The sequence below is a fragment of the Onychomys torridus genome, chromosome 8 (assembly GCF_903995425.1).
Source record: "Onychomys torridus chromosome 8, mOncTor1.1, whole genome shotgun sequence".
Taxonomy (NCBI): Eukaryota; Metazoa; Chordata; class Mammalia; order Rodentia; family Cricetidae; genus Onychomys; species Onychomys torridus.
This window is the reverse complement of record NC_050450.1, coordinates 72176602-72188273: the sequence shown is the minus strand read 5'-3', so window position 1 is coordinate 72188273 and position 11672 is coordinate 72176602. Positions and strand designations below refer to the sequence as shown.

At 45.9% G+C, this 11672-nt stretch overlaps 1 protein-coding gene across 7 annotated transcripts in view; it reads right to left on the bottom strand.

The window, feature by feature from the left end:
- Positions 1-3538: 3538 nt before the first annotated feature.
- Positions 3539-11672, bottom strand: part of Synrg (synergin gamma) — a 76706-nt gene continuing 68572 nt past the window's right edge. For 4 of the 7 annotated variants that reach the window (XM_036195182.1, XM_036195184.1, XM_036195181.1 and 1 more), the window contains 3 exons: positions 6425-6535; positions 5940-5975; positions 3539-4878 (listed from right to left, as the gene is read on the bottom strand). In XM_036195182.1, coding sequence (XP_036051075.1) covers positions 4747-4878; positions 5940-5975; positions 6425-6535 — 279 coding nt within the window. In that variant the 3' untranslated portion in view covers positions 3539-4746. The remainder of the gene's footprint in view (positions 4879-5939; positions 5976-6424; positions 6536-11672) is intronic. The other 3 variants (XM_036195188.1, XM_036195183.1, XM_036195187.1) reach the window with 1 other exon arrangement.

Below are 11672 nucleotides of genomic sequence, written 5' to 3'. Positions count from 1 at the left end.
ACGCAGAAAGAGTGTAAGAGCCAGAGAATGGAGGACACCAAGAAAACAATGCCCTCTACGTCAACATGAGCAAAGCTCATATGAATTCACAGAGAATGAGGCAGCATGCACAGAGCCTGCATATGTCTGCACCAGGTCCTCTGCACTTATTATGGTTTCCTGTTTAGTGTTTTTATGGATTCCTGAGTATGCAAATGAGTGGATCTCTGATTCTTGTGTCTTCTCTCGGGCTCTTTTCCTTCTGTTTGTATTGTCCAACTCTGATGTGTTATTTTGCTTTATCTCATTACATTTTATTATTTTCCCTTAGAAGCATGTTTGTTTTCTAATGAGAGAGAGAAAAGGAGTGGATCTGGAAGTGGGTAGGGGATGGGGAGGAGTAGAGGGAGGGAAAACCATAGTCAGGATATATTATGTAAGAAAAAAAATTTAATTTCAGGGGCTGAAGAGATGGCTAAGAGGTTGAGAGCACTGACTGCTCTTCCCGAGGTCCTGAGTTCAATTCCCAGCAACCACATGGTGGCTCACAACCATCTGTAATGAGATTTGGTGCCCTCTTCTGGCCTGCAGTCACACATGCTGTATATGTAATAAATAAATAAATCTTTAAAAAATATTTAATTTCAATAAAAGGGAAAAATAAAGAAGAAATGCCAGGTGTGGTGGCACACACTTATAACCTCAGTGCTGGGGAGGTGGACACAGCAGGATCCCTGGATTCTTTAGCCAGCCAGCCAGGCCTACTTAATAAGTTCCAGGCCATCTCTCCCTCCCCACCTGTTACCTCTTTCTTAAAGTCTCTCCCTTCTCCTTCTTGCTCTGCTCCTGGCTCCTTCTCCACCTGGGGAATGCACTCAAGACCATCCTTTGGCAGGAACATACAGACACAGGAACATACACCCCCACACACACCCCAAAAAGGCATCCAGGTGAACATTAGCACGGGGATATAACCAAGGTGTCCTGAGCACCTCCCTGAGTGCTGTGTTCTGTGTTCATTCTAGTGACCTCATCTGTGGACTCTTAATCCAGCAAAGAGAAGGGCCGCAGTCTGGGTGTTTCCTGTTAGAGAGGGGCCAGCTTCAGAAGGAGCCTGAGTAGATTTAGATACTCAGTTCTACAGTGCATAAACACAGCAGTTAGAGTAGTCATTTATTGAAACGTAGACAGAGGGAAAGGCTGCACACCATCCTTTAACATACAGCACCACGTTCCACATCACACATAAGACATCTGTTTCATGGGCTTGTGACTTTCATCAGATTAGCTCAGCCACAGCTATGACATGAGAGGTCACAAGGGAATGCTCTTTAAGTCACTTACACTATATTCAACACAGAAAGAATGAAACTAAGTACAATTTTTTTTTATGATACTTTGTTAGAAAGGTATTTGTAAAGTGGCTTCTAAAAAGCAAACACTGAGCTGTTTCACTTAAGCCCGATTTCCGGGGCTTGACTTTGGGAAGAGGGAGCTTTTCAATATTATTCGGTGAACCCTTTTCCAAGGAAACAGCACCCACTCTAGATATAAAACCGCAGGCTACACACACCTTGCCCTGCATTCTGACATCTGCTAGAATGTCTACAGCAGGCTCCAGTGGCCCCTTGTTTATGACAAATGTCTGAAAATGTCACAGTCCATTCGTTAACTGTTAACAAAAGGTGTCTGACCTCGAAGGTACTTAGGAGAATTCTCACAGCAGCCCCTGGGGCAAAGCATTTCCAATTTCTGTTTTCAAGAAATCTTTTTGATGACACATAAGTAGAAAAACAGGAAATAAGACCAAAAATAAAAACAAGCAAAACTCAAACACCCAAAATATGTATAGCAACACAAACTATTAATTTAAAAATGTGTATCCCAGATGGAATGCTAACTAGCAGACACAGAAAAGGAAAGCAGAGATAATATCTGAGCGTGCCTTCAGCCTATTCTGTCTCAAGCGTGTCCAGACACAGGTCATACACCAACCCACAGGAGCAGAAAGGCAAGGCACAGCTCCCAAACCGAGCAGTACTCATTAACGGCCATTCAAGCGGTGGGAGAAGCCGCCTGACACAGTGCACGGCATGGAGATAAGTAACCTTGGTTACTGTTTCCAAGGACACTGGGCTCTTGGCTAACAAGAGAAGAGCTGAGGTGAAGCTGAATGCAACGTGAGTCATTTTCACACATGCATGCAAAGAAAATCAGCCGGCTAATATTCTACACTCCCCCAAATCCCTGGTGGAGATATCTATCTAAACATCTGAAGTATTAAACAGCCAATACTTTTCACGGTAAAGGCTTTTTGACTATTTCTACTGAATTTTCCCCTGGCACCTCCTAAGGAGTGACTAACCCTACGGTAAGGAGTTGGGGTTTTTTTTTGTTTTTGTTTTTCAAGACAAGGTTTCACTGTATGTAGCCCTGGCTGTCCTCAGACTCAGAGATCTGCCTGCCTCTGCCTCCCAAATGCTAGAATTAAAGGCGTGTGCCACCACTGCCCAGCTACAGTAAGGGCTTTTAACTGAGGCATTCTGGAATAAATCTGTGGGTGGAAACAACCTAGCTAACAGGTACTTAAAGATGTCATGGATACAGGCCACTGTGAAGACAATACTTCACATAGCATTCCTAAAAAAAAAAAAAATGTAGCAGTGTAAATGTAGCTAAACTGGGAACATTCTTTGGCTCAGGTCAATCCCATCACTGGTTTACTGAGGGAATAATCTAGAATACAGACTGAGAGCCTCATTGCTCCTCTGGGCCATGGTGAGGTACCAGTGGGGCCGTCATTGGAAAAGCCTGCTGAAAGCCAGCCCACCTGTGTGTGCGGAGCCTCCGCACTCCACCAACCCCTGGGGAAGGAAAGGCCGTGTGGTCACAATGCAGACAGCTGTCTGGATGTTCAGTAGTCAGATGACATCATCTGGAACAGATGAGTAAATGGATTCAGCAGCTCCTCTCCCCGCATTCTGATCTACAGCAAGGCCAAGGAGAAGCAACAGCTGAAAAGGATCCACCTTAGAGAAAATATACAGGGTCTAAGACGGACAACACACAACCCCAAGCTTTGTCCTGGAAGGGGATGGTGAATTACGTGGAAGCAGCAGTGAGATAGACCAAAGCCAGCATTTCAGATCTTCCAATAAAAACTCAATCAGGTCAGCAAAGCATGTAAGCCCTGAAGTCCTTCCCAATGCACAAAACCAACAGCTGGAGAGGCGCTGACCCAGACTGCTTGGCTTTTCCTGAGAGTAACACCTTTTAACCACTGAAGCTTCAGGTCTCTTAGTTTTATGCATTTTGTTTACATGGCAAATTCCTACACAAGTGTGAGGTTTTTCATTTAAAAATTCAGTGTTGTTGCTAACCACTTTCCTCTGCTACATCTGGGTACACACACACACACACACACACACACACACACACACGCACACGCACACGCACACCTTTCTGCTCTTCTCACTAGGCCAGTGATTCCCAACTGGTGAGTCACGACACCCCCACCCCCCGCCCCCCGGGGTGTCATCAAATGACACTTTCACAGGGGTCACATATCAGATATTTACATAATGATTCATAACAGTAGCAAAACTGTACTTATGAAGTAGCGATGAACATAATGTTATGGTTGGGGTCACCACAGCATGAGGAGCTGTGTTAAAGGTCGAAGCGTTCGGAAGGCTGAGACCCACTGCACTGGGCCTAGAACTCCACTCTCACCCTGGGTTCATTCTCAGGTCTCTCCTGAAGTCCTGCAAAGTCCAGCACTGCCGGCCGGCACCAATGCAGTCATCTTTGGGAATGTGGAGAGAGGTCACTGTGAAGAGATTTCATTCCATGGCTGTTACAGATTTTGTCTGGAGGAAAAACACCATGCTCTGTACCAGTCTTGATATAGAGGCAAAATGGCAGGATCTGGGTAAAGGCTTCAAGGAGAAGGGCATGTGTCTGGACACAGGCTCTGGGCCTTGTCCAAGTGGGGAGGGTCTCCTTGAGAGCTGAGTTTCAGGGAAGGGGAGGAGGGTGGGTTTGATGTGAGTGGGGAGCTGTGCCCTCCTTGCCTGCCACTGTCCAGTGGAGACGAGTACAGGGTGTCAGTTGAATCACAATCCCCTTTTATTCATTTCAAGTATTTACAAGTGAAATGCAGAGAACTGAGTTCTGCTTCATGGGACCCTCATGTTGGAGACAAGCGATCATTGGCTGGAGACAAACTTGCAGATTCCAGTCCTAGGATAACTTATTTTTCTTCTTTCATTAGTTTTTCACATTTCAGCAGCAGATTACTCCTTACAGAAAACTGTGGTCTACATTTTAAATTATCTTAAGAGAATAAGAGAAATAGGGTATGGGGCACATGCCTGTGATCCAGCACTTGGGAGGCAGAGACAGGAGGATTGCTACAAATTCAAGGTCAGCTGGGGGCATGCATCAAGATCCTATCCTAAAAAAAAAAAAAAAAAAAATCAAGCCAACACCACCATCCACAAAAATCAGAGGAGAGCAGCAAACAAGCGTCCGGTGCCCGGTGTGGTTTAGGTCTAGCAGTTTACCTCTAGTCTCAAAGCAGGTGGGGGGAGTGGTGGTCAAAGGTTGTCTGATGGGAACCTCCGACACAGAGTTTTTCACCCCACCTCTTGGGGAATGCTTCAAAGAGACGGATGGAAGGGGCCTTTGCAGTTCCTGCATTCTGTTTACTGGTCCCAGTCACCCCACATTATGTGGCAGGAACAACCAGAAATCAGCTGGAGCTTCTCAGAGCAGATCCGGCAGGAGGAGGCCGGGAGGCTTGGGCTCAACACAGTTGATCCAGAAGTTGGCACAGCTGGCGTGGTACTGGTGGCCTCCATAGGCCAGCTTGAAACTGTCTGTTTCCGAGTTGAATGCCTGCCAGAAATAGATGTGGGTCAAGTCAGGCTCTCCCTGCATCTGAGGGCTTGTCAGCAGCCACCAAAGGCAATCCCCAGGTGTCACAGAGGCTGAGGCCCGAAGGGCGCACACAGACAAAAGCTGAGCAGTGGTTATAGGATTCAAGTAGGAAAGTCTTTTTATTTATTTATTTTACTGCTAACTAAAGGTATAAAATCAGTACCATTCAGCCTAGTTTCAGCAAAGGGCCCAATCTTCACAGAAAAGGCAGACAGAGGTTATAGGAGAGAGGAAAGAGCAGGACACGGGAACGAAAATAGCCAAGGGCTGTGGGTAATTGGTTCCCTCACTGTAAGGGCCCCCTTCCCTGCAGGCTCCCATTACTGTAACATGTGAACCCTTAGACTTCCGTGGCTGACTACAGCCTATCAGGACTGAAAAGATTGAAAAGAGCTAGAAATCAGCTGACATTAACTCTTATGATCTAATGCCGTGGTTCTCACCCTGTGGGCCATGACCCACTCTAGGTTCACATATCAAATATTTACATTACGATTCAGAACATTAGCAAAATTAGAGTTATAAAGTAGCAACAAAATAGTTGTATGGTTGGGGGTCACCACAACGTGAGTAACTGTATTAAAGGGCCGCAGCATTAGGAAGGTTGAGAACCACTGAGTTCTAACTATTGGGAGTGACAACTGAGTGGACATACAACAACCCCCTCATCTGCAGCTCCGGTGACCCATAGCAGGTGACACTCTGCAGCTGGCTGTCTTAAACACCACAGACAAAATCTTAAAACCTGAATGTCATCCTCTAAACCCGGTGTCACTACAGTTTCTGTCTTCTAGAAGGTTCTGGTGCGTGGCAGAGAAGGACAATGACAACGCCAGGAGAGGACGGGCAGCAACAAGCACGCAAACAAGACAGCAGCGGCCCCACATAGACACGTTAGTTATGAATCAGTAGAGGATTCACGACGGGCACAGTCCAGGACGGCCACAGAATTGTCTGTTGGCCTCTCAACACATAAGACTGAGATGGAGACACTAAGGTAACCTGTAACTGGCTCATACTTTTTTAGGCTGTTCTTCTGCAGGCTTCTCTTCTTTCTGAAATAATGTTGAAACCATAAAGTCAAAAAAAAAAAAAAAAAAAAAAAGGGTTGGGGATTTAGCTCAGTGATAGAGCACTTGCCTAGCAAGCGCAAGGCCCTGGATTCGATCCTCAGCTCAAAAAAAAAAAAAAGTCCCTAGAACAGGCTGCTTGCCTCCAGGTGAATCCACATAGCTTGACATTTTCTCCCCACCCCTGTTCATGGAGTGCTGGAGAGACCCTGTGAACAGCATGCCCAACAGGGAGGGAAGGACTTTGTCCACTCCCTCAGCAGCTTCTCCATCGTCCTGTAGAAAACAACACATCTGCTTCTACAGAACTTTCTAGACTTCAAAATCCCTATCTCTGGTCACAGAGCTTGTTATAAAGTGGGCTACATATGGCTGTCCTCCAGGTCACGTTAGCAATGAACTTTACCACTTGAAGGGGGAAGGCAAGGACTTACCCGGCTCCTGGAGTCCACGTTTAAGAGACACACCCCACAAGCCAGCTCCTGAGCGTTTTTAATCCCAGGCCGTAACATACAGGAGGAAAAATCCAGGGAGTTTTCATCTGGCTGAGGATGAATGGGTAAAGATGGGTAAGGACATAGCAATTTCAAATGCTGTGTAGGTCAACTGTAAAATTAAGTCAGCTAATAACACAAGTGCTCAGTTTCCCGAATCTGCCAAGTAGCTGCTATGTTCTAGGTGCTAGCGATGCCAGTGGGCGAAAAACCACCTCCCAGCCTTGGGGACCTCATGGTCTAGGGTGGAGTTAGGGGGTGTCAAGCAATGCAAGGCCATTAGTGCTACAGTACTTACTTTGGGATATGTACTGGTGTCAGACACTCAAAAGGGGTACTTAGCCAAGAGAATACTTCCTGGAACTCAGAATCATCCTGCCTGAGTATTGATGAGACTATCGAAGGTCAATGGAGTGATGGGGTGATGGGTCAGGAGTGGCAGGGGAAGGGGAGGATATCTCACAGACAAGCAGCACAAAGCAAAGACATCTAAGCAAATTCCAGCTAAGAGAAGAAATCAAGGGTGGGAGCCAAGCCAAGGAGATGGGGAGGAGAGGCTAGAACACCAGGGAACCAGACGGAACGGAAGGAGTGAGACGGGACCAAGTATGCATCGCAGGTACAACCCTGTCTTCTTGGGGCAGCGTCAGCAAGCGACCGGGGTGGCAGTCCTCAAGGTGCAGCTTCAGTTGGCTGACCACTAAGACGTGGAGGGGAGGGCTGAGAGGGGCAGAATCCACAGGCACGGGCATGTGTAGGTTAGAAAGGCGGGAGGCTTGGGCAGCTGAGAAGAGTCGCTCAAGGACAGAAGAGAGCAGAGCTTGGTTCAGGCTGAGTGGCAGCTGCCAAGGTCAGAGGTGTGGGGGGGGGGGGGGGGGATGGGGGATGGGTCGTACTGCCCAGCTAATGCTAAGAGTGAGACCTGAAAGTCAGCAGCAAGAGCCAGGCTTGGGCTTGTGCTAAGTAATATGCTTATATTATGACATATTATAATATGAAAATATTATAATATAATATGAAAATATATGTCGACAAATCTTGTTCCAAAACAAGCATTCATAGCAACTGTATCCATATTAGTCAAATCTGGCACCGTGTGTCTAGTAATAAGAAGATGGATAAACAAGTTGTGGTGTATTAATACAACAGACTACTACTCAGCCAGGGAGCAAGGTGACATTTGATCAACATAACTGCATTTCAATATTATGCTACTAAGCAAGCCAGACACAAGAATGCTAACATGTGATATCACTTCATGTTTATCAAGTATTAAAACAGGAATCTCTGGCTAGGGAAATCAGGTTGGCCGCTTTTGGAATCAGATCAGGGGTTTACTATGAAAGAGCTACAGTGAACTTTAGGCAGGGACAAAAATATTCTGAGTATTTTCCAGGCCTTAAAGTCCTTGTGGCACAGGACCTTAATTACAGTATTTGGGAGGCAGAGCCAGGCAGCTCCCAGTGGCTTGGAGGCCAGCCTGGCTTATATAGTAGGTTCCAGGCAAGCCAGGGTTACATAGTGAGAACCTATCTCAAAAAACCAAAACCAGGAGCTGGAGAGCTGGCTCAGTGGTTAAGAGCATTGGCTGCTCTTCCAGTAGACCTGGGTTCAATTCCCAGCACCCACATGGCAGCTCACAACTGTCTGTAGAGTTAGTTCCAGAGGATCTGACACACTTACACAGGCATACATTCAGGCAAAACACACATGCACATAAAATAAACTAAAAAAACCAAACCAAACAACAAACAAAACTACTTAAAAGCCAAAAACAGCAGCAGAGAATGTATGTTCACCTCACTGTAAATTTCAAACTGCCAAACGATTTTCAAAGAACATATTTATTTTTCATTTTTTCCCATCCTATAAATCTATTATAGTCAACTTTTGTTTTCACAAATAAGTATAATACTGGCATGAATGTTGATGATTTAAATTTTTATGTGCATGGGTGTTTTGTTTGCCTGTACTTCTGTGCACATGCAGACAGAGTCCATGGACACCAGAATAGGATATCAGATCCCCTGGAACTGGAGTTAGAGATGGTTGTGAGCTGCCATGTGGGTGCTGGGAATTGAACCTGGGTCCTCTACAAGAGCAGTCTGTGCTCTTAACCACTGAGCCACCCCCCAGGTCCTGATCAGACTTAACACTAAACTGACACAACAAGAACATTCTGAAAACTTCACTGGCCGAAGACTTGAGTGACTGCGGGCCACAGGCTCATTTCCTCGGTTTTCATGCTGTTCCCAGGCCACAGCTCGACACATCAGAGATCTGCATCCTCAGCATCTTCTCATCCCCCTCTTAAATGTAAACAGCCAGTAAATCAACAAGCCAAGCCCCGGGGAAACATTTGCTGAATTCCGTATTGTAAGTACCCCATCCTGGCTGACTCTCAAGCTTGCTGTGTGCCATCACTGAACATGGAGCTGGGAAGAGCTGCCCAGCAGCAGCAGAACTACCGGGTGATTATACCACCCAGAACCACTACTCTAGGCTGACCAAGACTAGGCTGACCAACCACACTCTGGGATGCATTTATCCAAGATTGTTCTGGCTTTAGCATCAAATAATTCCTCCAGTTCTGAGCATCAAGGACAGTTTGACATCTTGTTACCACATCAGGGACTAATGGAGAAATAACTAGAAAATGAGAAAACTACGAGACCTGAAATCAGTCAAATTAATAAAAGCCCAACAATATCTGTTTATGGGGCACACAGGAAAGCAAATGAAAAGGGCACACTGTAATTTGCCAGAACGGTGACTAAGTTAATCTTCCAAATGATAAAATTAGCTCTCCTAGGCAGGCAACGGTGGCATCCACCTTTAATCCCAGCACTCAGGAGGTAGAAGCAGGTAGATCGCTGAGTTCAAGGCCAGCCTTGTCTACAGAGCGAGTTCCAGAACAGCTAGAGCTTCACAGAGAAACGCTGTCTTTTTTGTTGTTGTTTTTCAAGACAGAGTTTCTATGTGTAGTTCTGGTGCCTGTCCTGGATCTCACACTATAGATCAGGCTGGCCTTGAACTCACAGAGATCCGCCTGCCTCTGCCTCCGGAGTGCTGGGATTAAAGGTGCCGTCCTGCTCGCCTCTGAAGTTCTAATTGCCATATAAAGTAAAATAGGTTCTAGTGTCACAGGGCATGTTTGAGAGTGCCATTTGTCAGCTGAGGACACAGTAAAGATGCTGTCTTTAAAGTATGGTGCTTACAAGATGAGCAGGGGTGGGGAGAGGCTATCATCAAAGCACACTGGTCTCTTGATATTGGGCAGCATTAAGTAAGTAAACACTCTGAAAGTCACCACGCTGGGAGGACTTACCAAGGGACAAAGGAATCAAAAGGCATGCATGTACGGCTTCTAGTTGACCACAAAGCTGGAGAAAAAGTCCTTTTTCTTTTATTAGGTTTTATATGCTAAAATTTTGTTCCTGGGGCTGAATTGTTCCTTTGATCCAACAGATCCACAAGATAAAAGCTTGGCTGACCTTCACTCAGGGCCATCAGAGCATCCACAAGTCACTGAAGTAGACGGCTTTTCCTGTTAGAGAAACACCTGCTTCTACCACAAGAGGGAGTTTCAGTTCACAGTCACCCAGAGCATTAAAGGGCTTCGCTACATAACATCCAGTTTTAAAAAAAATTACTTATTTATTAATTTTATGTGCATTGGTATTTTGCCTGCATGTATGCCTGTGGGAAGGTGTTGGGCCCTGTGGAACTGGAGTTACAGACAGTTGTGAGCTGCCATGTGGGTGCTGGGATCTGAACCTGGGTCCTCTCTGGGAGAGCAGCCAGAGCTCTTAACCACTGATCCATCTCTCCAGCCCTGTAAGATTCAGCTTAATAAAACATTAAGTCCCATTTTGGAGTTGAGACTGTGCTTTTCCCAGGCATCCCCACTGTGATGCACATTACACACGGGGCATCTTTAGGTGGAAAACACAGAGCTGGCGTTTTATTGTTTGTTTGTTTGTTTGTTTGTTTGTTTGGGGAGAGATGAGGAATCTATCTAACCAAGGCTGCAAGCACACTAAGCACTCTCTCAAAAACATAACAAAACGAGACACAAGAGCAAACACACTGTCTACCACTGAGTGACCCTAAATTCAAACTGGGAGGCCCATAATCGCTCTACCATTCTGGGATATAAATCAGGGGAAGATACAGAAAGTGACTTGACTTCAGATTTACAGTCTGCCAGGACAAGGTCCTGCTGCTTTTCTCATTAACCTTATGCCCCGCCAATCTACTCCCTAGCAACAGCCTTTGTACATCTTCGGTTTTCCCTAACTCACCTTTCTCAGGGAGGATGGAGCACAGAGCATGCCGGAGGATGCCTCTGGTCCTTCCCTGCTCCGGGACAGGACAGCGGCAGAGTGAAGCTGTCCAGTCACTGTGTAGATTTAATGCGGCTAAAGACCCTACCACACAGTTCAGACACCGGATAACCCATCAGAACGACTGAGAAGTGGCCACGATACCAAAAAGGTTTTGGGGAAAGGGTTTGATTGTGTGAAGACAATGAGAATTCTCTACCAGAGGGAAAATTTATTTCCCATTACAAATGTAATAAATACTCATTAAAGATAGTTGAGAAGAACGGTGGTGGTGCACGCCTTTAATCCCAGCACTCGGGAGGCGGAGCCAGGCGGATCTCTGTGAGAGAGATCCAGGACAGGAACCAAAATTACACAGAGAAACCCTGTCTCAAAAAACAAACAAACAAACAAACAAAAAGATAGTTGAGAAAGGCAGAGAATACTTACAGACACGGGATTTTATCACTATGCACAACCCAATCACCATGTTGGCAGCCTTCCTCCCAGCCGTGTGGAGATAGTCCTGTTACCTGGAGAGTGCTCCCTGACAAAATGCTTACAACACCTCGTATGTGAAGAGTCACCACAGGTTACTTCACTAACTCTCTAGATTAGGGCTTTCAGGTGGTTTCCAATTTTTCTTTTTCAAGGAACAATGCTCTGCACTTTGCTGGCTTCTTTTTGTGACTGTACATTTAGAACAACTGGAGAAGTTTGCTTAGAAGTGGCATCAGCAAAACAGTGATTCTGGATGTGTGAGCCCTCTGATGCACTCGCTTTTACAGGGCTACACCTGAAGTGCTGGGCTTACATGCTTAAATCCTTTCTGGTATTCTTGCTAGCAAACTCCTCCTGACCAT